We start from the raw sequence: 27,125 nt of genomic DNA on the forward strand, positions 1-27,125 counted from the left end.
CACAGGAAATTGCAAGAATGGTAGAGAGATGTCCCACGTATCCTTCACCCAGTTCCTCCTCAACCCCAAAATAATGAATTTTGGTTAAGTCAAATTTGTTAATTATTTTTCTTTTATGGATCATGCTTCTTGGGTCATATCTAAAAAGCCTTTGCTGAACCCAAGGTTTTACCATTTTCTCATATGCTTTATTCTAAATTTTTATAGCTTCAGCTCTTACATTAATGTCTCTGGTTCATTTTGAATGAAGTTTTGTATAAGGTGTAAAGTAAGGGTCTAAGTTAATCTTTTTTTTTGTATGTAGATATCCAATTGTCCCATTATCATTTGTTGAAAAGATACTATTTTCTCTATCTATGACACAGAGTTTTGCTGTGTTGCCCAGGCTGGAGTGCAGTGGCATGATCTTGGCTCACTGCAACCTCCACCTCCCAGGTTTAAGAGATTCTCCTGCCCCAGCCTCCTGAGTAGCTGGGATTACAGGCGCATGCCACTACACCTGGCTAATGTTTGTATTTTTAGTAGAGACGGGGTTTCACCATGTTGGCCTGGCTGGTCTTGAACTCCTGAACTCAAGTGATCCACCTGCCTCAGCCTCCCAAAGTGCTGGGGATTACAGGGATAAGCCACTGTGCCTGGCCTTATTTTCTCTATCAAACCGACTTGGCACCTTTGTCAAAACTCAATTAACCATAAATATTAGAGTTTATTTCTGGACTCTCAAATCTGTTCCTTTGATCTATATATTTATATCTTGTATTAGTACTAAATGGTCTTGATAACTTTAGCTTTATAGTAAGTTTTAAAATTAGGAAGTAAAAGTTTTCCAAGCTTGTTTTTAAAAAATTATTTGCTATTCTGGGTCTTTTCAATTCCATATACACTTTGGGTACAGCTTGTCAATTTCTGCAAAAACCCTGCTGGAATTTTGATGAAGACTAAGTTTAATGCATGCATCAATTTGGGGAGAATTGTTATCTTAACAATATTGAATGAGTTTTCCAATGATCATGGAATGTCTCTCCAATTATTTAGATCATCTTTAATTTCCCTCAGAATGCTTTGAAATTTTCAATGTACAAGTTTTATAATTCTTTTGCTAAATTTATTTGTATTTTATTCTTTTTAATACCATTGTGAATGGAATTTTCCTTGTTTTCATATTGTTCATTGCTCATATACAGAAATACCATATACCTTTTTTTTTGAGATGGGGTCTCACTTTGTTGCCCAGGCTCCAGTGCAGTGGTTATTCACAGGCAAGACCACATTGCACTGTAGCCTCAAACTCCTGACCTCAAGTGATTCTCCTACCTCAGCCTCCCAAGTAGCTGAGACAAAAGTTATGGACCATCTCCACTGAGCCCAGCCTTCAGTGTATTTTTGCATATTGATATTGCAACCTGCAACCTTGCTGAACTTATTAGTTCTAACATGTGTGTATATTCCTGAGGGTTTTCTGCATAAAGAACCATGTTATCTGCAAATAAAGACTTCCTTTCTAATCTGGATGCCTTTTATTTTTACTTCTTGTATGGTTGCCCCGGCTAGTACATCCAGTATGATGTTGAATAGAAGTTGCAAGAGCTGACATGCTTGCATTATCAAGCATGTAAAATAATTCAGTTTTTCATAATTAAGTATGATATTAGCTGTAGGTTTTCATAGATGCCTTTATCATGTTCTCTTTCAAGTTTGAGAATTTTTATTATGAATTGGATTTTGTCAAATGCTTTTTCTGCATTTACTGAGATGATAGTGGAATTGTGAAAAAAGATGAGAATATGGTTTTGATACTTTATTAATATAGTATGTTATGTTAATTGATTTTAGGATATTAAACCATCTGTGCATTCCTGAGATGTCAGTTGGCCAGAGTATATAATCCCTTTTATATGTTGCTGGATTCAGGATCAAACTGAATTTTAAAAATATACTGACTTTGGAAGAAATTCAGAAATTTGTTAAGTGAAGTGGCCTCCTTATAAAAATCTTGATGGTTTTAATGATATTCTTAAAAATTAGAAAGTTCAGGCCGGGCGCGGTGGCTCAAGCCTGTAATCCCAGCACTTTGGGAGGCCGAGACGGGCGGATCATGAGGTCAGGAGATCGAGACCATCCTGGCTAACACGGTGAAACCCCGTCTCTACTAAAAAATATAAAAAACTAGCCGGGCGAAGTGGCGGGCGCCTGTAGTCCCAGCTACTCGGGAGGCTGAGGCGGGTGGATCACCAGAGGTCAGGAGTTCAAGACCAGCCTGACCAACATGGTGAAACTTTGTCTCTACTAAAAATACAAAAAAAATAGCTGGGTGTGGTAACCCATGCCCACAATCCCAGCTACTCAAGAGGCTAAGGCAGGAGAATCACTTGAACCCGGGAGGCAGAGGTTATGGTGAGCCATGAATGCGCCATTGCACTCCAGCCTGGACAACAAGGGCAAAACTCCATCTAAATATATACATACATACATACATACATACAAATTTTGTAATGTAAACTGTCTGAATTTTTATGTTTAGAAAGATTATGAGATTATTAGTCTATAATTGTAATGGTGAAATAAAATAAATACTGGTCTTGAAAAACATCATTAAGAAATGAATGAACTTTCACAAAAGCTAACAGACTTTCCCTCATTTAAGTCAATAAAATATTTGCGTGAGCCACCGCGCCCAGCATGAAATTTTAATAGCTAGTCTTCGTTTTGAACAGTGAACATTATAGATCTATCCCCCAATTCATCCTTTTTTTTCAAAATGAGTTTATAAAGGTCTCTCTCTTTTTCACAAGCTAGAAAGTATCCTTCGTATGATGAAGATTCAAATTGCATCTTATTATCATGTCCTGGGACACTTCTCTGAAAGAATATGATGTCACTTTTCGTATCCTTGATGTTATCAGGAGGATTCATTTCCTATAGATAAAAAAACAACATTACCTAATTATTTCAGGACATGAACAATTTGAATATATGAAGTTTGTTTTGAAGTATGTTACTGAACAGAACAAAAGTAGTTTTGCTTCTCAAGAGTTACATAAAAAAATCTCTGAACAGCAATACTGACCTCCTCTCCTTCTTAACTCCGAATCTCCTGTTCTCCCTGTCATAGGATGCATATTCAGGTCCAGGACTCTAGTTTCCCCTGTCCATCAAACAGCTTACTTCTCTCCTCTCCCATTGAGTGGTGTCCACATTTGCTCAAGATGAAGTAGAGTTCCAGCAAAGACCAGAAGCTTTTTGGGCTAATGTCAGTTCCTATCCTCTATAACATTCACAACTAAAGACGTTGATGACCTCCTCCCATAAATTTAGGCTAGTTCTAGTTTCCTTTTATTTTTGCTTTGAGACAGGGTCTCACTCTGTTGCCCAGCCTGAAGTGCAGTGGTGAAATCATAGCTCACTGCAGCCTTGAACTCCTGGGCTCAAGCAATCCCCCTGCCTCAGCCTCCTGAGTAGCTGGGACTGTAAGTACGCACCACCACATTTGGCTCATTTTTAAAATTTATTTTTGTAGAGAAGGGGTCGGGGGTATCTCACTTTGTTGCCTAGGCTGGTCTTGAACTCCTGGCCTCAAGTGATCCTCCCACTTTGGCCTCTCAAAGTGCTGGGATTCCAGGTGTAAGCCACCATGCCTAGCCTGGCCAGTTCTCATTTCTGAGCCAACTGTGAGAGAGACAGGAAGTGCCAGGAATCTTAGCTTACTCTTTCAGTGGAGCCTGAAATTAAAACTGATGGTGAATAGACCCAATACTTGTTGTAGGGCTAGGCCCTGGGTTCCTGTATAAACCTGCTGTATTGGCTCAGTTGGCAGTCCTTGACTCTGTCTCCCTGCCAAGTACTCCAGTTCCATGGTAGTCTTGAATTTCTGTCCTGAATATGGTCTACTTGGCTGGGCTCTGCCCTAGAAGGCCAAATGCAGATTCCAGTTACAGAATAGGGTCCTGTGAGAAATGGTTAGATTACTTGAAACTATAATCTTGCAGGTTTTCCAACTGGTAGTGCTGCCTGCACTTTTCCTGTTAGTGCAGCATGTCTATTTTGCAGGATGGATCAGAACATGTGGGCACCACCTCTGTTTCTTCCATGTTAATCCTGGAACCAGTATATGTTTTGGATTTAATTTTGGCCTCATGGCAGCACAGATTCCCATGATCCCAAGCACTGATAGAGAAACCTCCAGAATTAAAATAGCATTTCTTTATCCTCCTAAGATGCCTGAAAGACTCTGGGCGGTGGAGGTTGGGGAGTTACCTCCAACTTCTCAATCAGTTGTGGAATCGATAGTCGTAACTCTTGACCTTTGTTCTTCACCAACAAGTGTGGGTCCTAAGTTGATGAAAGTATAAACTAGTTTCCCTATTGGCACCCACTTCTGCAGCTGTCTACAATATACCACAATTTAGGAAGAGACCCTAAGCTGTGGGCATCAATTTGGAACTAATCTGAAATCTAATGTATAAGTGAGAAATAATCCATAGCCAAAACTTCAAAAGCTCTAGTAACATTACAGAGGAAGATGAACCAGTATAGAAAGTTACAGTTGAGCCAGGCGCGATGGCTCACGCCTGTAATCTCAGCACTTTGGGAGACCAAGATGGGCAGATCACGAGGTCAGGAGATCGAGACCATCCTGGCTAACACAGTGAAACCCCGTCTCTACGAAAAATACAAAAAATTAGCTGGGCGTGGTGGTGGGTGCCTGTAGTCCCAATACTCGGGAGGCTGAGGTGGGAGAATGGCGTGAACCCAGGAGGCAGAGCTTGCAGTGAGCCGAGATCGTGCCACTACACTCTAGCCTGGGCGACAGAGCGAGATTCTGTCTCAAATAAATAAATAAATAAATAAAATAAAATAAAATAAAATAAAATAAAAAAGAAAGTTACAGTTGAAACTGAGAAGTGAGAGTGTGGATAGGTAGAACAGGCGATCTCTTTAATCACAGTTATTGCACATTTCAGAATACAGGTAAGGACATCCTTGGGCAGTAGCTTTCCTAGTTTTGACGTTGACCACTCCCAGCCATCATAGGGAAGGTACATAGCAAATCGATGTGAAAGCAATCCCAATGACCTTGGAGAACCCCCAACTTGGAAAGCCCTACCTGGTGAAACTTGAGTGCTCCAAGGGGCAAAGGATTTTTTTTTTTTTTTTTTTTTTTTTACTTCAGAAGGGGTTGAATCTGAATCCAGGGAAAGTTGATATTGACCTAAGATCTCCCAAGTGCACTGGAAAGTCTGAGGGAACCCTGACCAAGCCTGGATATAGATACATATATACATATATATGTATATATATGAAACAGACACTGACAGTAACCTCTCAAAGCAAATCCCTCTTTGTGTTGTCAAGGTTCTTGACCAAAGAACTTTATAGGACTTTATAGCTAGTAATCAACAGTGAAAGGTGAGCACATTAGGGCAGCCAGTTGTATCTTTTTATCTTTTTTTTTTTTGAGACAAAGTCTCATTCTGTCGCCCAGGCTGGAGTGCAGTGGTGCGATCTCGGTTCACTGCAGCCTACGCCTCCTGAGTTCAAGCGATTCTCCTGCCTCAGGCTCACGAGTAGCTGGGATTGCAGGTGCGTGCCACCATGCCTGGCTAATTTTTGTTTTTTTTTTTTTTTTTTTAGTGGTGACGAGGTATCATCATGTTGGCCAGGCTGGTCTTGAACTCCTGATCTCAAGTGAGACATTCGCCTTGCCCTCCCAAAGTGCTAGGATTATAGGCATGAGCCACTGTGCCTGGCCTGTTGTATCTTATTATCTAGAACCTAGGCCACTTTTATAACCACTGCTAAGATCCTTACTAGTGGCAGGAAAAGAGATTAAAGACAAGGGCTAAAACTGGTCCTAGTCCACCCCTCGCTCTCTCCCTCCCTCCAATATTTACTGAGTTCCTTCCAGAAGCACATTTGCTATGATGCTGATGAAGCTTCAATGTCAGATTCCCTCATTTGCACAGATCTCTTCAAGCCACCCCTCACCCACCCTTTTTAAAAGTTGAATTAAATTATTAAGCTTACGCCTTTGGTAATTTTACATTCTTTTTTTTTTGAGACCAAGTTTCGCTTTTGTTGCCCAGACTGGAGTGCAATGGCACGATCTCGGCTCACCGCAACCTATGCCTCCCAGGTTCAAAAGATTCTCCTGCCTCAGCCTCCCGAGCACCTGGAATTACAGGCATGTGCCACCACGCCCAGCTCATTTTGTATTTTTAGTAGAGATGGGGTTTCTCCATGTTGGTCAGGCTGGTCTTGAACTCCTGAATTCAGGTGATCTGCCCACCTTGGCCTCCCAAAGCGCTGGGATTACAGGCATGAGCCACCATGCCCAGCCACGTTCTTTTTCTTTAAAAGGACCATCAAAATTGTATAAGCTTCAGGCTCCCCCAAATATGGATTTGCCTAGTTCCTACTAAGTGCCAAGCATTATTTCCATCTTCTTAACCTTGTCACCAGTCTCCCCCAACAAGAATCCACCTATAGGTTCGGACTTATCCCAGTTTCTGAATCTGCCTCTGCAGCTGAGTTTTCCTCTATCCCACATAGTTTGAGCTTGGCCATCTCCTTCCCTTCTAATTATGTTGCTCAGTAACAGCATGCTTAACCCCTTGCACCCTACCCTTCCATCCCAGGCGTCTTATGCCATTTTGATAACTAAGCTGCCTGACTATCAGGTCTAGAATGGGGACTCCAAATTGTCACCTGAAGGGGTGGTACTCTGGTTGGAAGGAGATAGCTGAGGGATTTGTCTGGGTGCCGTATCTGTTGCATATGCACTGTTCTTACTTGGATTATATTTTGGAGTGGCTTTTTTCTCCCTCCCAAATTGCCCCTTGGTACCTTCACTAAGGTCATATCCTAACTGTCTTTTAGTGGGGACTAGGTGGGCATGAAAGCAGTTATTTACTGGCAAATCTCCACTCAAAAAGAGTCTTCATGACATGGAATTCTCCTCTGAAGCATTGCCAATTTCTAAGCATCCCTGGCTACTCTTACTGGGAGGAAAGTTTTCTAGCTCAGTCTGTAGCTATAGTTAATTGTGGTTTATCTAACAATAATGGAGGAAATAGAGAAAAATAATAGAGAATAATAGAGAAAAAGTAGAGGCCAGAAATACTTTATACCTGGCTTTCAGATTATTATAGCATTGCTTTTACAGCTGATCTCATAAATTTTATTCAATTAGATTAACATTAAAAATAACATACATCAACTGGAAGCTGAAGCTTGTGTTTGAGACTTAGACTAAGGATCAGGAACAAAACAACTACAGATTAAAATAGTATTATGATTTCCAAAGGAGTAGAAATATAGAAGGATAATTAGCTTCAATCTTCATAGCAGAACTCATTCTGGAAAGTCACATGTTATTCTTAAATGTATAACTCACATATGTATTCTATATTATTATTTGTATAAAGACTGATTATTCAGGAGATGCAGGTCATAAAACAAGTATTGTATCTCCTCCTCCCTGTGACAGGCTCAGAAAAACCATTGTTATCACGATAGGTAAAGAGTTTGATACTTTTTAGTAAGTATTCATTTTAATGGTTCTCTGCTTCTTGTTATTTCTGTTCTAGGCAAAAGGTTGGTCTGAGGATATTTGAGTTTTCTAATTATATTATTTATATTAACATTAGAAATAATGTTATATTTCTAATTATATTAATTATATTAACATGATTGAAAACAAAGTAAGGCTCAGTCTTACCTTAAAGGAAATAATTCTGTTCTCACAGGAGAGAGTTGAAATTTTCTCACACTTCACAGAGATGGCTACAGCCATACCTCTAGGCTGGCTATCTTTATACATATTTATAATAAATATGGTCCGGGGTGCATTATCTGAAATAAATACGATAAATGAGAACTCTAATTAGAAGAATTTTTGCACAGGAACATTTGTGGAAATTTAACCAAAGGATAGTCCTTAATACACCTGTTCCCACTTTGAGACTTGGCCAGTCTGCAGGAGACTATGTACAGCTGGTCGGACATTTTTTAAAACACAGTTCAGGCCTGGCACAGTGGCTCGTACCTGTAATCCCAGCATTGAAAAGTTAAAAACAACCTTTTAGAATCCCTATCATTAAAATACTCGAAAGAGTTGCAGCATGTGCGTTGTAACACATATTAAACTGTGGGGTTGTCTGTTTGTTTGGGAGGCCGAGGCAGGCAGATCACTTGAGGTCAGGGGTTTGAGACCAGCCTGGCCAACATGGTGAAACCCCAACTCTACTAAAAATACAAAAATTAGCTGGGTGTATGTGGTGCATGCCTGTAGTCCCAGCTACTGAGGGTGGGAGGCTGAGGCATGAGAATTGATTGAACCTGGGAGCGGAGGTTGTAGTGAGCCGAGACCGCACCACTGCAGTGTACTTCAGCCTGGGTGACAGAGTGAAACTGCGTCTCAAACAAACAAGCAAGCCCGCAGTTTAATGTGTGTTACAACATACATGCTGCAACTTTTTTGAGTATTTTAAAGATATGAATTATAAAAGATTGTTTTTAACTTGTAAATGCTAAATAAAATATTTAAAATACATGTTAAGGTAAGTATTCAGTATTTTTAAAGAACGCATATTCACTGCGTCAACTCACCCTAACTTTGATATTTGGAATTCATATTTTGGAAGGCACAGTACACTTGATCATTTTCTTTTTTTTTTTAAGTTTTTTTATTTTATTTTATTTTTTATTTTACAGACAAGGTCTCTATATCACCCAGGCTAGAGTGCAGTGGCTATTCACAGGCACGATCATCGTGTACGACAGTCTCAAAGTCCTGGCCTCAAGCAATCCTCCTGCATGAGCCTCCCAGGTAGCTAGGATTTTCTACTGTACTCTAAATTTCTGGGGGAAGACAGACTCATTTGAAATGCGTGTGTATTTATTTTTAATATTTTTAAAACTATCAGCATTTTCAGCTGTAACAAGCAGGGATTAAGCATCCAACTATAGAGGTTTTAAACAGTGAGTGCAATCACAATAAAGGGATTGGTGATTCAAAGGCAGGCTCAGAGAGGCATGACCCCTAGCAATGTCTTATTGTATCCATTTTTTTTACCCCAACTAAAAAACATGGATGCCTCATAAAGTTTCTTGTAAGTGAAATTATTGTTACTCCTGTGACTTTTCATCTAAGGATTGGGACTAGCATGGAAAAATGTAAACAGTAAAACAGAATGGGAAGAAGTAGCTAGTCATTTCTACCTTTGCAAATTAAAAAAAATACCTCTACAGTCAGAATCAGTCATATCTTCAAATAGGGGCCGATTTCCTTGGTCAATGAAGAGAACTTGGTCATTCAAATTTCTTATGATTGATAATTTAGATTCAAGCTTGCCAAAGTAATCTGATTCCAGGTTTTCTACAACAAACATGAAATCTCATTAAAAAAATACAAACTTTCTTTGTTAATTGACAAATAAGTATGCTATATATTTTAGTTTTCTAAAACTATTAACGACAATCTTCTGTTCCAGAAGTAGCTACAATAAAGTTGCCTATTGTTTTTTAACCTACTGTCAAAGGCACACTCAATTTCTTGTTACCATTCAGAACTATCTGCCGCTGAAGTGTTAACTTCAAACATCCTACTTTCCGACCAGTCTCTTACCCTTTTAGTTTTCTTACACTTTTACTCCAACTCTATGTGTTCTTAAGTTTCACAACATCTTCCAGTCTTCTGACTCTTGTATTTCCTCTCTAACCTCTTCCTGTCTTCCCTTTCTTCCCTGTGCAGCTGGACCTCAGAGTTCATTTTGTCTACCATTTTGCCAGGATATTAAATCCCTAACTTATTTGTCTTCCTGCTACAAAACTCCAAACTTGGCTGCTGAGTGCTGCTGGTGAACAATGGCACAAGTGTTCGAATCGGTGCTGTTACAAGCATATCAATTGTCAATACTTCTTTTGTTTTCCAGTTCAGCACTCTCTTCCACAGTTGATAGCCACAATTTCAAATTTTGTTTGCTCTCTTCAGGACCTCTACACCATCATCTCTGTTTTCATTTTCAGCAAATGATTTCCTGCTACTCCATGTACAAATTTAACTCTGGCAGTACCAGTTATTTCCTCTCTCTCTTGTCCCAAGGGGAAATGCGAAGGTGCCATTGCTGGTATCTAAGGTTGATCCCATTTGTGCTCGGCATGTACCCTCTACTGAAGCTTTGATTTGCCAATCATCCTTTCTCTTCTATCAACCCAGCAATTCTACCTCCTGGGTTTTATCCTAAAGAAAAAGTCACACAAATGTGTGAACATTTTTGTGCAGGAATGCTTATGGGAACATTGTTAATAACAATAAACTAGAAACAAACATTCACCAATTAGGAATTGATTAAATAAAAAGGGCAAAGATATGCCCTTATTGTGAAATATCATGAACTTAATATAACTGCAATTACTTGTTGCCATGGAGAGATGTCCACATATATCACTAACTAGAAAAAGCAGCTTAGGTATAGTACAATCCCTTTTAATAAAAATACAAGCATTTCATATATATATATATATATATATATATATATATATATATATAAAGAAGTGTAGAAATATTGAAATATTGCATCAAAATGGTAGCTATGATTATTTCTGGGTGGTTTTTATATTTTTATCTTTCATATTATTATCTTTTTTCATTGCCTGAATTAGTTATAAAATGAACACATTATTTTCATAATCAAAAAAGCACAAAGCTCTTTGTTTTGAGATTTAAAACTGCTCCATCAATCCAATCTCACTTTGCAGCTAGTCTTGTTTCTCTCCTCCTTTTAACAGCCAAGCTTTTAGCAAGAATTGTCTGTACCCTTTCTTCACTTTCCATTCACTGTTTCACTCATTGCAATCTGCCTCTGCCTCCATTTCGCCATCAAGCTGCTTTCACTGAGATCACCAAACTCCTTGTTGCTGAATCTAAAAGCTGTGTTCTGGCTCTTGATTCTCAAGGCTGCAAAATTCAACACAACTCCTATCCCCTCAATCTTAAAATGCTCTCCTGGGAGTCAGGAGAGTTCTCCTGGGAATTCTCTTGGTTTTTCTTCTTCCTTTTTGGTTAGTCTGCTCTCTGTTCTTTATTAGCTTCTCTTTCTACTGCATCCTTTAAATGTAGGTATTCCTCTCAGTTTAGTACTTGGCTTTTACTCTCTCACTCTACACATTTCCTCTGATTTGTCTTTTTATTTCTATAGATTCAGATGCCATTTCTATGCATAAGCCTTCGATATCTCTATCTCCAGCCCAATTCTTTGTTCTGAGCTCAGAACCACATGTAGAAGAGTTTATTGGACATCTCCACTAGGATGTTCCACAGATATCTCAGATCCAAAACTAAATGTGTCATCTATCCTCCTCTTTGTATACACCAAAACCTGCTCTTCCTCCTGTGTTTCCTATTTCATTGAATGGTACAAATTGCCCAAGTGAAAAATGTAGGCATCATCTTTTCTACTTTCTTCTCCTTTCCAAATCTAACCTTAAATCATGTCCTACTGATTCTCTCAAGTGTTTCTAAAATCCATTCACAGCTCCTCATCAGCACTCCATTATGTCTACCTTAATTTATGATACCATCATTTCTTGTAAGAACTAAAATAGCCTCTCAACCTTTAATTTTGTCCTCCTCACCCCACACCATTAATTCTTTATACCAAAGCCAGAATGATATTTAAAAAAATATATTATTTCTGAATTTTAAACAGTCATATGGCTACCTGGAATAAAGATTGTATTTTCCAGATTTCCTTGCACTTGGTGTGGTCATGTGATTAGATTCCAGTCAATGGAATATGAGGGGAATTGAAGTATATAACTTCCAATTAGAGTCTTTGAAAGGAATGAGCCTGACTTCTGTTATCTTGACCCTTTCTTGATAACTGGGATATGAACCCAGGAAGTATGATGATTTTCAACTATGTGTATGAGATCAACAACTGGGGGATGATGGGTAACAAGACTGAAGAAAGTTGGGGTCCCAATATCATCAGATTGCTTCCAGCCATACTACTTCTGAGCTGCCTACTTAGACTTTCTTTGAGAAAAAATTATCTGTCTTATTCAGCTACTGTGTAGCTGATGATGTCTTTGTTACAACAAACTAATCTTTACCCTAGCTAATACATATTGTGCTTAATTAACCCTAGTATCTCCAAGATAAAGTCCAAATTTCACATCTTGGAGCAAGAGAATGTCTTGCTCTACACCCTGTTTATCACTCTAGCTTCTCTCATTATTCTCCTACTCCTACTCTACTTCCATGCTGAATTACCATGAATTCATCATAAATGCCATAGTTTCTTTCAGATCTTGGCCTTTGAATGTGGTCTTCTTGCCCCACCCATTCCTATCTCCTCTACTTCCAGAATTTTCTGCTCTCCCATCGCCATCAATCCAGGAGCCTCGCAGGCTTCTTCCCAAAGCATTTCTGAGATGAGGTGTTATTGATTTTGGGCAATTCTAATGCTTCAATCCCCTTTTCCTATGCAATGCCTCCATCCCGGCAACAGAATCCATGACTCCCTGCTAATCTTAGGACCTATGAAACAGGCAAAGTCTATTTTGTATGTTCTAAGAGCTGGAGAATGTTTTAAGGCGTAGAGAAGCATCTTTTGCTAGAGGTTCTTCTTTGTATCTCTTATGACCATCTTCATTCCAAAGCTGTGCTACTGAGTCCACATTCCAAATAGATGGCTATCACGTGAACCATTTTTTTCCTCAGCTGACAATGTTGATATAGATGTGTCTAAAGCAGATACTTAGTTTGCAAAGAAAAATAAATTCATTTATACTTTACCATCATCTTCAGCTAAAAGGGGGAAAAAAAGAGAAACAGAATATGTAAAATTTTGTATTTTGACTCAGAATTTCATCTCATTCTAGTTTTTACTTTTGCTACTCCTCTTTCTCAAACTCCTATTTTTATGGTAACAGTCTGTCTTGGCTTTCATCAGAATATTATATAACCATCCAAAAGGCCCATAAAATGAAGTTTATTAGACTTAGTGTGTTCTCAGGTAATTTAGACATAAAACTTAAACCCAGGGTTTAAAAATTTCAATATGTAACTAAAAATAAATTTTATAAAATGAGAGATTTTACTTTTGAATTTATTGCTTAAATGGAAAGTCATCTAAGAAAAGTCACCTAAGAATTTTTTCTGAAGGTTTTTTTTTTTGACAGGGTCTACTGTCATGCAGGCTGGAGTGTAGGGGTGGGATCATAGCTCAGTGCAGGCTCGAATTCCTAGGCTCAAGTGATTTTCCTGCTTCAGCCTCTGAAGAAGGTAGGAGGTGTCCACAGGTAACTTTTTTCAATTTTTTGTAGAGATGGGGTCTCACTTTGTTGCCCAAGCTTTTAAATGATGGTTTCAAATGAAGGCAAACTTTCAAATGAAGCCGTATTGTTCACAGAATATTAATCATAAGAAGCAATTTTTAGGCCATGTGTGGTGGTTCATGCCTATAATCCCAGCACTTTGGGAGGCCGAGGCAGGAGGATCATCTGAGGTCAGGAGTTCAAGACCAGCCTGGCCAACATGGCAAAATGCTGTCTCTATTAACAATACAAAAAATTAGCCAGGTGTGGTGGGATGCACCTGTAGTCCCAGCTACTCAGAAGGCTGAGGCAGGAGAATCGCTTGAACTCAGGAGGTGGAGGTTGCAGTGAGCATAGATCAGGCTACTGCACTCCAGCCTGGGCAACAGGAAAAAAAAAAAAAAAAAGAATCAATTTTTTTTTTTTTTTTTTTTTTTTTTTTTTTTTTGAGACGGAGTCTCGCTTTGTCGCCCAGGCTGGAGTGCAGTGGCGCGATCTCGGCTCACTGCAAGCTCCGCCTTCCGGGTTCCCGCCATTCTCCGGCCTCAGCCTCCGAGTAGCTGGGACTACAGGCGCCCGCCACCTCGCCCGGCTAATTTTTTGTATTTCTTAGTAGAGACGGGGTTTCACCATGTTAGCCAGGATGATCTCGATCTCCTGACCTCGTGATCCACCCGTCTCGGCCTCCCAAAGTGCTGGGATTACAGGCTTGAGCCACCGCGCCCGGCCAAGAATCAATTTTTACTTGTCAAACATATTTACATAAAATGGTGTAACTCATAGAACTCTAAATTTAGAGAATCTCTTACATAATTTGCCAATTTGCTTTGGGAAATTGTATTTCCTGCATGCACCCAGTTTTGTACTGGGATTTTCCCATGAAAACTGGGATTTTCATGATGTGCACTTACTGCCACCTGGAGAGTGAGTTACTGCTAATTAAAGTGCCAGGACTTGTGGTGTGACAAAGTGCTGAGACCTTGGACATGTTATGGTTAATTTCTAGAGGTCCACTATTTTTTTAAGAGCCATTAATATTACAATAAAATTTGGTGACAAAAAGAATCACTTAACAGTTCACCTCACAACATCTTTTCTAGTTAAATAGATTTATCTGAACTTGGTATTTGTTCTATGGCATTAGCCTTACCTATAAAGTAAAGTGTACTGTCAATAAATTTCATTGCCACAAAATTGATGCAATTGTCTTCTGCTGGTTCAGCAGCCATCTTTATTCCTAATGAAAGCAAAGAGCCATCTGTTAAGAGACAATGATTGTACATTTTACTACTACTTTATACTACCTTCAAGTACAGTGGTCAGTTAATCACCTAGTATACTGATGAACAATCTTGACATTTAATAAATGCCAGAAGTTTCAGCTTATGAATACCTATGTTTAAATGTTCTCTTACAAATCATCAGATATTCGGAATACAGAAAGCATTTTCTCATTAAACAATATTATATAGGGTAGATAAATGGCCCACTACTGAACTGAATCATTATTCTAGTATTCCTTGAGAAATATAAATATATTACTCAATATAAATATAGCTTCATCTGAGGATGCCAGAAACACATCTAATCCTGCCCTTTAGGAAGGACTGGCTTCATCCTTCTCTTACAACAGTGGGTTCCTACGGGTGAGAGGCTGAAGGTTTGTGACTTCATTGTCAAAGTGCTAAAGGTGAAACAATGATTAAAAAAGTGCTTCCATCTGAGGGTACAGGCAGGGTGGGAGAAGGCTGCAGGGCTCTGGCATTTGATGGCCCTTTCTCCCAGAGCAGCAGTGGTTTTTGATCTGGAGTCTAGATTATACTATGTTTTTAACACAAGTAATACATAAACACAATCTTGCTGTAAAATCAAGGGATACAGGATTTGAAAAAATTTTAAAACCTATTTGTTCTTCCTTTCTGCCCCTCTTTCAATATGGCGTGCAGGTTTCCAGAATTTTGTTATGGAATAGGAGTTCTCAGCGTGAGCAATCTGTGAACTTGGATGGGGAAAAAATACACATGTATTTTCACCAACTTCTGAAATTTAGCATTCCTTCCATGATTAGTTGCAGGAAACAAACCACAGTATTATTAGTAGTACGTGTGACTCTGTCATTAATAGAAATACCTATTTTCTATTGTGCTACGATTATTGCAGAGATCTTGAAAATGGTTTAAACTCATTACTACTTTGAAATTACAAAAGTTTAGTTCTCATAGTAGATCTTATTATTTAATGTGTTGGTAAAAAGGCACATATATGCTGCATCGAAATTTGTTTAAATTAAATGGTATGCAGGAGAGTATTCATAAATCTGTGCTCAAAATTTTTCTAGCATAATATGAGGCCCAGCGTATGGTAGAGTAAGCAGGAATTTAAAACTCAGTTTAAAAAAAATTAATCTGAATTAAGCTAATCCCAAAATACTTGTTAGTTGGTGTTATATAACAGTTTTGTCTAGACTTAGTTCCTTATACACATCCAAATGTGGATGGTTATTAAATTTATTTTATTTAATAAGTTTAAATAAAATAAAATCTTATTAAACATTAATATTTAAATTTACAATTTATTTTTTCTTTTCTGCATTGTTTTTTATTAAATGAGTTTCATATCCAGTTTAAAAGGCAAATGTAAACATGCTTTCTTGAAGATGTATCATAAGCTGTTTTCTTTCAGTGAACTGAAGTGTTTGACAGAGAAGTAAATGTTAAAACCATGTTATCAGGCCGGGCGCGGTGGCTCAAGCCTGTAATCCCAGCACTCTGGGAGGCCGAGGCGGGCAGATCACGAGGTCAGGAGATCGAGACCATCCTGGCTAACACGGTGAAACCCCGTCTCTACTAAAAAAAAAAAATACAAAAAACTAGCCGGGCGATGTGGCGGGTGCCTGTAGTCCCAGCTACTCGGGAGGCTGAGGCAGGAGAATGGCGTAAACCCGGGAGGCGGAGCTTGCAGTGAGCTGAGATCCGGCCACTGCACTCTAGCCCGGGCGACAGAGCAAGACTCTGTCTCAAAAAAAAAAAAAAAAAAAAAAAAAACCATGTTATCAGACATGTTACTTTCAGCTTTGTACTTATTATGACAAGTTTACATATCAAGTTTTTTTGTATTTTTATTTTACTTGTATAAATTTATGGGGTACAAGTATAATTTTGTTTCATGGACATATAGAATAGTGCTGAAGTTAGGGCTTTTACTGTATCAATCACTGGAATAACATACTTTGTATACAATAAGTAATTTCTCATCCACCTCCCTCTCACTTCCCCCACCTTTTGAGTCTCTACTGTTTATCATTCTGTACTCTGTCTATGGATCCACACTACTTAGCTCCCACCCATAAGTGAGAACATGAGGTATTTCCCTTTCTGTGTCTGAGTTGTTTCACTTAAGATAATGGCCTCCAGGTCCATCCATGTTGCTGCAAGAGATGATTTCATTCTTTCTTATGGCTGAATAATATTCCATTGCATATATGCATACACACACATCATATTTTCTTTATCCAACCATCAGTTGATGAACACTTAGGTTGATTCTATATCTTTGCTATTGTGAATAGTGCTGTAAATAAACATACAAATGCAGGTATCTTTTTGATATAATGATTCCCTCTGGGTAGATATGCAGTAGTGGGATTGCTAGATCAAAGGGTAGTTCTATTTTCAGTTATTTGAGAAATCTCCATACTATTTTCCAGAGAGGTTTTATAAATTTACATTCCACCAAGAGTGCATAAGTGGTCCCTTTTCTCTGCATCCTCAACAACATGTTATTTTTTGTAATAACAGCCATTCTGATTGGTGTAAGATAGTATCTCATTGTGGTTTCAATTTGCATTTCTATGATGATTAGTGATGACAAGCATTTTTTCACATGCTTGTTGGCCACTTGTATGTCTTCTTTTGAAAAATATCTACTTGTGTCCTTAGCTCATTTTTTGACAGGATTATTTGTTTTTTTGTTGTTGAGCTGTTTGAGTTCCTTGTAAATTTGAGCTATTAGTCCCCTGTCAGATGTACAGTTTGCAAGTATTTTCTCCCATTCTGCAGGTTGTCTATTTACTCTGTTGATTATTTCTTTTGCTGTATAAAGGCTCTCTAGTTTAATTAAGTCCCATATGTCTATTTTTGTTTTTATTGCCTGTGCTTTTCAGGGCCTGGCCATGAATTCTTCATCTAGACCAATGTCCAGAAGAGTTTTCCCTAGGTTTTTTTTTTTTTTTTTCTATTTTATAGTTTCAGGTCTTACATTTAAGTCTTTAATCCATCTTGAGTGGATTTTTGTACATGGTGAGAGACATGGGTCCAGTTTCGTTCCTTCTGCATCTAGCTATCCAATTTTCCCAGCACCATTTATTGAAACTGGTGTCCGTTTCCCATTGTATGTTCCTGTCAGCTTTACCAAAAATCAGCTGGCTGTTAAGTATGTGGTTTTATTTCTGGGTTCTCTATTCTGTTCCACTGACATGTGTGTCTGTTTTTATACCAGTACCAGGCTGTTTTGGTTACTATAGCCTTACAGCGTAACTTGAAGGAGGTAAAAAATTTTTGATAACTCTGTTCTAATGTAATAGGTTTCCTTTATACAGCTAAGTATTTAATTTTATGTCTGTAAAAACATTGTTCTGAGAAGGAGTCCACAGTCTTCATATTTCCCATGAAAGTCCATGCCACAAAAATGATTAGGAAGTCCCTACACTAGAATTCAGCAGTGCCTTGGGTTCCTGAAGGCAGTTATGGTTGGGGCACTAAGGAAGGTGAGTGAGTCACAGTTGTCAATGGCACATAGAGAAGTAGCCATAAAACTGTGCTCATAGGTAGAGAACTGACTCAAATTCTTTCTAACATATCTAAAAGCAAGCAAATATGGTAGAATAAACAGAAAATTAAAACTCAGTTGAAAAAACTTAATGCAAATTAAGCTGACCCCAAATACTTGTAAGCTGGTGGCTATTTAACAGGTTTATTTTATTTTTTAATAGAGATGGGATCTCATTATGTTGTCCAGGCTAGTCTTTAACTCCTGGACTCAAGTGATCCTCTCTCCTTGACCCCCCAAAGTGCTTGAGATTACAGGCATGAGTCACTGTACCCAGGCCTTATTTAACAGTTTTATCTAGATTTAGCTCCTTATGCTCATCTAAATGTGAATGGTTATTAAATTTATCTTATTTAAGTAACTTTTTTTTTTTTTTGAGATGGAGTCTTACTCTGTCACCCAGGTTGGAGTGCAGTGGCGCGATCTCAGCTCACTGCAACATCCACCCCACTTCTCTCACCTGGGTTCGAGCAATTCTCTCATCTTAGCCTCCCAAGTAGCTGGGACTACAGATGCGTGCTACCACACCCAAGTAAGTTTTAGCACGTTTGGTAGAGATGGGGTTTCACCATGTTGCCCAGGCTGGTCTCGAACTCCTGAGTTCAAGTGATTTGCCTGACGTGGCCTCCCAAAGTTCTAGGATTATAGGCGTGAGCCACCATGCCTGGCCAAAAGATTTAAATAAAATAAAAACTGATGTATGAATACATTTAAATAAACGTTTAACTATTATAAAATTTAAATGTTTATCAAACATTTAAATATAAATATTAAATATTATAAAATATTTATAATATTTAAATTTATAATTTAGAATTATCACCTAGTTTTTTAAAGGAGGGGATAAGGAAGATTCTTAGAGAAAAATAATATAGCAAAGGATGAAAAGATCGCTGAGATAAGTCTAAACATTTTTTACCAAAACCCAAACCAACTTTAATATTAAAAATCAGAACAATAATGACTAGGCTTTGAGCTCCATGAGGGCATTTTCTTTATTTACCTTTATGGCTTCATTGCTGAACACAGCCCTGTTATCAGCATCAGGAGGTGTTTGTTAATGACTACAGTAACTGAGAAGGCAGACATTTGTTAACCTGAGACTCTATGTTTTGATTAGTTATCAGCTGGTGAAATAATGACTAGCATGATCTTCTCTACAAACTTTAATATTATGTAATACACACGTATTTATTAAAGTAATTCACCTGAAATGTACCAAGTAGTATGGGCAGAAATTGGATTAAATTACTGGTGTTTATTATTTTCAGTACATAGTCAGTGAGTGAGTGGATTTAGAGAAGGACAATATTTGAGCTGATTCACCAGTTAAGGCTTGAGCATCAACTATGCATCAGGAATGTGGCCAGTAGCTGACCAAACCACACATGAATGAGGGTAGTTAGCTCCTACCCTCCAGTGACTCAGAGTCTAGTGGGAGAGAAGAATCTATAAAGAGTTACAAAATAATATAATGAATGCTGTAAGAGCTGAATTTACAAGATTCTTTCTGTTTGATAGTGCTGGAGAAGGTTACCACAGAAGTGATGACTGTGCTGCCTTGAAAGAGAAGCAGGCATTTTCAAGGCCAGGGGAAGAGCTTCCACCAAGAAGCAGCAATGTGAACAAAGGCTAGGCAGCAGGGAGACTGAGAGAACATGGGTTGTTTGAGGCCTCGACATTTTTACCATAAATAAGGCAAATGCAGTCACATTTTACAGAAAGAATGCATTTCTAAAGATCTCACATAGTTCAAAATTAACTTTTCTGTTCTTTTTCTTTCTTTCTTTTTTTTTTTTTTTTGAGACGGAGTCTCGCTCTGTCGCCCAGGCTGGAGTGCAGTGGCCGGATCTCAGCTCACTGCAAGCTCTGCCTTCCGGGTTCACGCCATTCTCCTGCCTCAGCCTCCCGAGTAGCTGGGACTACAGGCGGCACCCGCCACCTCACCCGGCTAGTTTTTTGTATTTTTTAGTAGAGACGGGGTTTCACCGTGTTTGCCAGGATGGTCTCCATCTCCTGACCTCGTGATCCGCCCGCCTCGGCCTCCCAAAGTGCTGGGATTACAGGCTTGAGCCACCGCGCCCGGCTCTTTTTCTTTCTTTCTTTTTTTTTTTTTTGAGACATTTTCATTCTTGTTGCCCAGGCTGGAGTGCAATGGTGTAATCTCAGCTCATTGCAACCTCCGCCTCCCGGGTTCAAGTGATTCTCCTGCCTTAGCCTCCTGAGTAGCTGGGATTACAGTCATGCGCCACCACAACCAACTAATTTTGTATTTTTAGTAGAGACGGGGTTTCTCCATGGCTGGTCTTGAACTCCTGACCTCAGGTGATCTGCCTGCTTCGGCCTCCCAAAGTGCTGGGATTACAGGGGTGAGTCACCGCGCCCAGCCTAATTTTGTATTTTTTCAGTAATAAGGGGGGGTGTTTCTCTATATTGGTCAGGCTGGTCTCGAACTCCTGACCTCAGGCGATCTGCCTGCCTTGGCCTCCCAAAGTGTTGGGATTACAGGCGTGAGCCACTGTGCCTGGCCAAGGTTAACTTTTCTTTGGGAAAAAAGTAAAGGTATGAGAGGAGGTATTCTTAGAGTACATAAATCTACAAGAACCAAAGCATATTCTTTCTTTTTTTTTTCAACTTTCTCAGCATTATTACTAGTGTTTTGTAGCCCGCTGTCTCCACACAGCCTGTCATGGTGGTACGTTGGCCTTTTTAATATTGTTTTCTTGCATGTAACCTTTGTTTCAACATATTTATTCGGAGTTTTTTTGTGTTTTGTTTTTTTCACAACAGTAACAATACATCCCTTAGCACTTGGATAACATTATCATACATAAAATTATTTAAAATTATGTGAAAAAATAGCACAATAATAACCTGTATGTCTGAAGAACTTCTGAGTTATTTAAAGTCTAATTTACATAATGCTGACATGGAAGCAGATAATTCTACCAGGTATAAGAGACACTTGCATGTGGCAATAGTGTTAACAGTTTATAACTCATTTGACCTACCAGCGTGGAAATTACGTCGTTCTAGATAAACTGTTTGGAAGAGTTAACATTATTTCCATTTTGCCCACATAAACTATAATTTTTATATTTTTGCCTAATTCAATTCACATAAAATGCAACTTGCAGTATAGTGTGATGAAAGCTTGGAAAGAAGGGTCAGACTACAAAGGCCTTGTGTAAGCAGGCTAAAGAGTTTGAACTGTTTTTTCTTGAAAAAAAAAATGCTGACTTAAATAGGAGAAAGATATGGTCAAATTTGTGTTCTAAAAAGCTCACTCTAGAAGCAACATAAAGAATGGATCTGGGTGGGCCGTGAGCAGTGGCTCCTGCCTGTAATGCCAGCACTTTGGGAGGCTGAGGTGGGTGGATCGCTTGAGGTCAGGAGTTTGAGACTAGCCTGACAAACATGGTGAAACCCTGTCTCTACTAAAAATACAAAATTAGCAGGGTGTGGTGGCACATACCTGTAGTGTCAGCTACTCAGGAGGGTGAATTGATGGAACCCAGGAGGGTGCTGTTGCAGTGAGCTGAGATCACACCATTGCACTTCAACCTCGGCAGCAAGAGCGAAACTCTGTGTCAACACCACCACCACCACCACCAAGAACAAAATAATGGATCTGATTGAACAAGACTGGACAGAGCTCAGACAACAACTACAGAAGCAATGTTAACAATTAAGAGTTGATGAGGCTATAAACTAAGGTAGTGAATTCAAGAGATACTAAACAGAAGGATTTTTCAGCTGATCTGTTGTGGGTCAAATGGAAGAAGAAGGAACTGAGGATGACTTCGTAGTTTCTGGCTTGGGCAATTTGTTGAGTGGTTACCTCATTCATTAAGAAAAAAAGAATGAAAATACAGCTCAAGTGGAAAATAATTAGTTCAGTTTTGTAAATCTGAGATGTGTCACGGAAGTCAAAAGAGAAAGGGTTTCAGGAGGAGCTGCTGGAAATCAGAAACTGTAGAGCTTCTAATTTACATATAAGCTTAAACTTGTTCATTGAATTTGGCAATTAGGAAGTTTTGGGTAACTGTAGAACAGTTTGGGTAAAGTGGAGGCAGCAGATGGTAGGTGGACAAATATCTAGGACAGAATGGGAGGGGGAAAAGTAAGGACAGTGACTACAAACTATTCTTTTAGGAAGTCTGGCTACCAAGTAAAGAGTTAGGGTAGTAGTTACTGGTGGCGGGAAAAGTTATATACAATGCACAAATTTTAATTTGGCTCCAGATACATAGTTCCAACGGTAAGAGATCTAATAAATTACTTTTCAAAACATGTCCTAGTTACCTGCCCAAAACTGAAACCTGGGAGTCATTCTTAACTCCTTTGTCTAATCTTTCCCTTGTCTGATAAATACTGTAGATTCTAACTCAGAAATGTCTCCAGAATTTAGTATCTCCTCTCCATCTCCAACAGCAATGTTTTAAATCAAGCCCTCATCACCCCTGGCATCTTCTATATTAGTACTCTTCTACTTGGTTGTCTTGCTTCCAGACTCTCCTCCATTGTTGCCAGAGTTATTCTCTCTGCCAGGCCAGAACTTCCCCTTCCCCTGCTTTTTTTTTTTTTCCTGCCTGCAAACCCTGCCTCATCTCTCAACCCATAACTTCCAGCTTTAATAGTTCCTCTAGGAAAACTTCTCTGCTCTTTCATTCCTAGCTAATTATTCTCTCCTCAGAGTCCCACCTCACTCAAACCTGTTCATGCTTCTTGAATAGCTCTTACTACCCTGAATGGAGATTACTTTGAATAAAAATAGGTCTGTTCAGCTTCCATCTGAGTTTTAAGACAATGAGTTGTCTTTTTCTCCCCCTGAATCTTCAACACCTGGAAAGAGCTTACCACACAGTAAGAACTCAATAAATGTTCTATGAATAAAAGTTTGCTATGATAAACCTTGTTGCCATGACAATGGTGTAGAAAGGGATGTGAAGAATATATATATCTTTTCTATCTTAAACTTTCCCTCCACCTGAAAACGAATGAGAAGGAGGAAGAACAGGAGGGAAGCCTGAAAACAGAATTTTAAAAATAGAATACTTTTTCTAATGTCTTCTCTATTTTTTCCTAGTAGTTTCTTTTTTATTTCATGTGTTGATTTTGAATTCTTCATTCTTATTTTCTTACAATTCTTCTTGTTAGTTCTCAATACAGCTATGACTGATTACAAGTGGTGTGTTCTCAATCCCATTCTTCCTCTCCTCAATTTTCCTCTTCCTTTCTCATCCATGTTTCTTTGCTTAAACTCTAATCCATGAAAATTATAGTATCCATTGGATAAAAATGCTTTGACTATTTCATCTAAAGTTCTCAGACTATTGACTTTTTTTTTTTTTTTTAAGAGTTATAAACCACCTCAGAAAGATCCTCCCAGGAGTAAGCAGTGACAATTTGTTCTTTAAAACACAAAAAAATTTTTAGTTATGCAATACTTCGACAACTCGCCAGAGGCTAGTGAATGGTAGAATTTCATGATGTAAATGAGGACACATGAGTTCCAGTTTTGTCTGGGGCAAGTCACTTAATTTTAAGGGTCTCAGTTTTCTCATTTGGACAAGGAAGTTGGATAGTCAATCTTTAAGGTCTGTTCCAGCTCTACCAACCTGAAATTCTAGACTCCAGTTAAAGCTGTAAGGAGAGAACCACTGATATGTGGCAAACGGCTTAGTAACCAGTTCTTCATAATTCTAAGACAATACATATTTATGGCATGTTTATTATACAACCAGCATTGTTAAGCCACTAAGAGTTTAAAAACATACTATTAGGCTGGGCACGGTGGCTTACGCCTGTAATCCCGGCATTTCGGGAGGCCAAGGCAGCTGGATCACTTGAGGTCAGGTGTTCGAGACCAGCCTGGCCAACATGGTGAAACCCTGTCTTTACTAAAAATACAAAAATTAGCCAGGCATGGTGGCATGTGCCTTGTGGTCCAGCTACTTGGGACGCTGAGGCAGGATAACTGAATGAATCCATGAGGCGGAGGTTGCAGTGAGCTGAGTTTGTGCCACTGCATTCCAGCCTGGGTGACAGAGCAGGGCTCCGTCTCAAACAACAACAACAACAAAAAACATACTACTAGATTAAAAGTTAAAATGCCTTGAACTTGAAAAGCAACTATGATTATGTTTATCCTTGCTGTGGAATTCCAATCCTGTTGAATAGGTATAGGAGGAAATGAGGGAGCATGCTACATAACTAATTCCCTGAGATCAGGCAGGTAGTCATCTTAACAGCAACAAGATCAAAACCTAACTTTTCAGTTCTACAAATCATTTTGTCCTTGAACATTTTGTCATCTTATTATGAATGCGTGTATGTGAGTGAGGAAGAGGTGACAGTAGAAGAAAACTTAAAAAATAAGTTTTTAAGTTTTTGGTTTTGAGTCTGTAGACTCAAAGCAAAAAATCAAAATGGAACTGATGTAGTTTAAACGGCTTAGTTTGAAAAGGAGAATTGAATTGAATCTCAAAGAATGCTTAAAGATTTGAATAGATAGAGAAGGGAAGGAAATGGACCAGCATTTATGTGATAATCAAAACAACGTTGTGGTGGAGGTGAACTGAATAGAGTGATTTTTTTTCTTTTCTTTTTTTTTTGAGATGTGGTATTGCTCTGTCACCCAGTCTGGAGTGCAGTGACACAGCGAACATGGCTCACTGTAGCCTTGACCTCCTGGGCTCAAGTGATCCTCTTGCCTCTAGTTGGGACTACAGGCACATACTACCAAGTCTGGTTAATTTTTTTATTTTTTTGTAGAGACAGGGTGTTTGCCATGTTGCCCAGGCTGGTCTTGAACTCCTGAGCTGAAGCAATCCATCTGCCTTGGCCTTCCAAAGTGCTGGGATTACAGGTGTGAGCCACTGCCCCCAGCCTGTGATTTCTGGATTGCACTGGAACAGTCCTGCTGTTTTGCAGTGGACACAGGGTAAAGTGGGATTAGATCTTGGAGGGCTTTGGAAATCAGGTAAAAGAGTAAATTTAATCTCATAGGCAATAGGAAAACATTGCAGATAAAAGTTACTTTGAAGGAACTTTTTTATTTTTATTTTTGAGAAAGTCTCACTCTGTTTAGTGACTGAACTCACCACAGATTTGAGTATCCTGGACTCAAGCAATCCTCAGAATCCTGAGTAGTTCTACAGGCATGCACCAACACACCCAGGTAATTTTTAATTAGTTTGTAGAGACTATGTTGCCCTGGCTGGTCTCAAATTCCGGGGCTCAGGCCTGCCTGAGATTCTGGGCAGGAGCTACTGACCTGGCCTGAAAGAAGATTTAACAGAACTCAAAAGTAGCTGAATATAGGCAAAAAGAGGAATTTCAGGTGTCCTAAAATTTAGGGCGTCCTAATTTTTGTTATTCAACTTCAAACAGAGATATTTATTCAGCCTTTCCCTTAACTGTGAAACAAAATTAACCCAGGGAATGCTATATTATCCAATTGTAGCCCAGTCCAAAGGTGTGGCAGATTTCACAAGATGACTACCCATGGGCAAATTTTTTGTTTGCCTTTAATGTAATTGATTCTGTCTTGAGATTCCCTGTAAAGAGAAGCCTATTTATTTTACCATTCTAAAGCAGCGATTCTCAGGGAGTTCCTAAAGTGAAAGCTATTTCTAATAATTCTAAGATGTAATTTGTCTTTTTCACTCATTCTCTCATGAGCGAACAACAGAGTTTACCAGAGGCTACATTCTGTGCAATATTGCAATAGTCTGAATGCAAAGCAAGTGAGAATCCAGCGGCTCTATATGGCTTCTATTAAACCAGTTAAAATACTTGTAAAAATAAAAAAGTGTCACTCTTTATGCTTTTTTGTTGTTGTTGTTAAAAAAGTACATAGTTATCTTTAATTAAAAATGTTACTTATGCTAACATGTGATGTGCTTAGTGTAAAGGGATCATGAGAGCAAAAAGTTTGAGAACCTCTCCTCTAAAGTGATCCTCTCCCATATTTGATAAAAGAAAAAAATTTACTCTGACTTTGCTTATATTTCTTATGTTGATACTGATTGCTCATCGTAGTGATGCTAGATGGTTTATATTCCTCTCAATTGTTTTTCTAGCTTATTTACCTCTAATTGCCATGGCTGACTTTCCAAATAAAGAAGAATGACATTTCTTACCTGTGACAGTTTCTTGCTAGAGAAAGCAATCTGGAAGGTCCGAGGTCTCTTTCCTCTTCCCGAGGCTATGTAACAGACTGTAGCAGGTGGCAGCCGCTTTAGCAGCCAGAGTTGGCAGCTAGGAGGGCAAAACGCACTGGGAGACAACTCCTTGCTGCCTGTCCAGGCAGTCGCCAGGGGAGCAAAGGGCTCAGCAGGCTCAGGAGAGAATGAGGAAGAAGGTGGAGGGAGGAGACTGCTGCCGGCACTCCTTGTTCCCGCCTTCAAATAGGCTCTTTCTTAGGGCAATAGAAGTTGAAATAAAGTGGCAGAGGATACGAATATTTCTTTTAATGTAATATCACTATTTTCATGAAATCTTTTCTTCTGTAAAAGTTGGGCCTCTGTGCCTTCCAAAACGTGCACCTCTTTCTGAAGTACACACAAACACTTTAAGAAAGCACCTCCTTAGTCCATTAGAAGCATCTTCTTTTCTCATCTGTCTCTCTTCATTTTTAGACTTCCTGGTCACACTTCAGCACAAAACTTTTTCTTATTTTACAATGCGGAATAATCAGTCCTATTGGGGTAATTCCTGCAATGTTACAACACTTAAAATATTTCTAAAACATAACATTTTAAAAGAAGGAACATTTTGCAAAATATTTTCTTTTACTTTATAACCTCATTCAGGACTTCCCCTTCCTCCCAAGCTCAGTATGGTGTCAAAAGATAGTTGATACAGGCCATTAAGATTTACTTTTCAGTGGAAAAGGAGTCCATTTTCATAAAACTTCTTTATCTGCTGTATCAGATGCAAGCCACATGGATGCCATCATTAGAATTTTATTT

General features: G+C 38.8%; 1 protein-coding gene and 1 long non-coding RNA gene across 5 annotated transcripts in view; one reads left to right on the forward strand and one right to left on the reverse strand.

Annotated features, from left to right (window-relative positions):
* Positions 1–13,409, forward strand: part of LOC140712793 (uncharacterized) — a 29,685-nt gene extending 16,276 nt beyond the window's left edge. The window contains exons 2-3 of the long non-coding RNA XR_012094586.1: positions 8,713–8,827; positions 13,186–13,409. This is a non-coding gene — a long non-coding RNA (uncharacterized lncRNA). The remainder of the gene's footprint in view (positions 1–8,712; positions 8,828–13,185) is intronic.
* On the reverse strand, positions 1,784–26,482 carry IL18 (interleukin 18). 4 transcript variants are annotated; one of them, XM_073021056.1, is made up of 6 exons: positions 26,295–26,481; positions 21,623–21,711; positions 14,471–14,557; positions 9,242–9,376; positions 7,718–7,851; positions 1,784–2,916 (listed from the first exon to the last, which is right to left on the reverse strand). In XM_073021056.1, the coding sequence occupies exons 3-6, from the start codon at positions 14,547–14,549 to the stop codon at positions 2,695–2,697; spliced, it is 570 nt and encodes a 189-aa protein (XP_072877157.1). In that variant the 5' UTR covers positions 14,550–14,557; positions 21,623–21,711; positions 26,295–26,481; the 3' UTR covers positions 1,784–2,694. The 4 variants fall into 4 exon arrangements, with proteins under 4 accessions (XP_072877157.1, XP_072877152.1, XP_072877156.1 ...); XM_073021051.1 differs by having other exon boundaries at positions 21,623–21,732; XM_073021055.1 differs by lacking the exon at positions 21,623–21,711 and having other exon boundaries at positions 14,471–14,578; positions 26,295–26,482.
* Positions 26,483–27,125: the final 643 nt, after the last annotated feature.

Source organism: Chlorocebus sabaeus, chromosome 1 (genome assembly GCF_047675955.1).
Source record: "Chlorocebus sabaeus isolate Y175 chromosome 1, mChlSab1.0.hap1, whole genome shotgun sequence".
Classification (NCBI taxonomy): domain Eukaryota; kingdom Metazoa; phylum Chordata; class Mammalia; order Primates; family Cercopithecidae; genus Chlorocebus; species Chlorocebus sabaeus.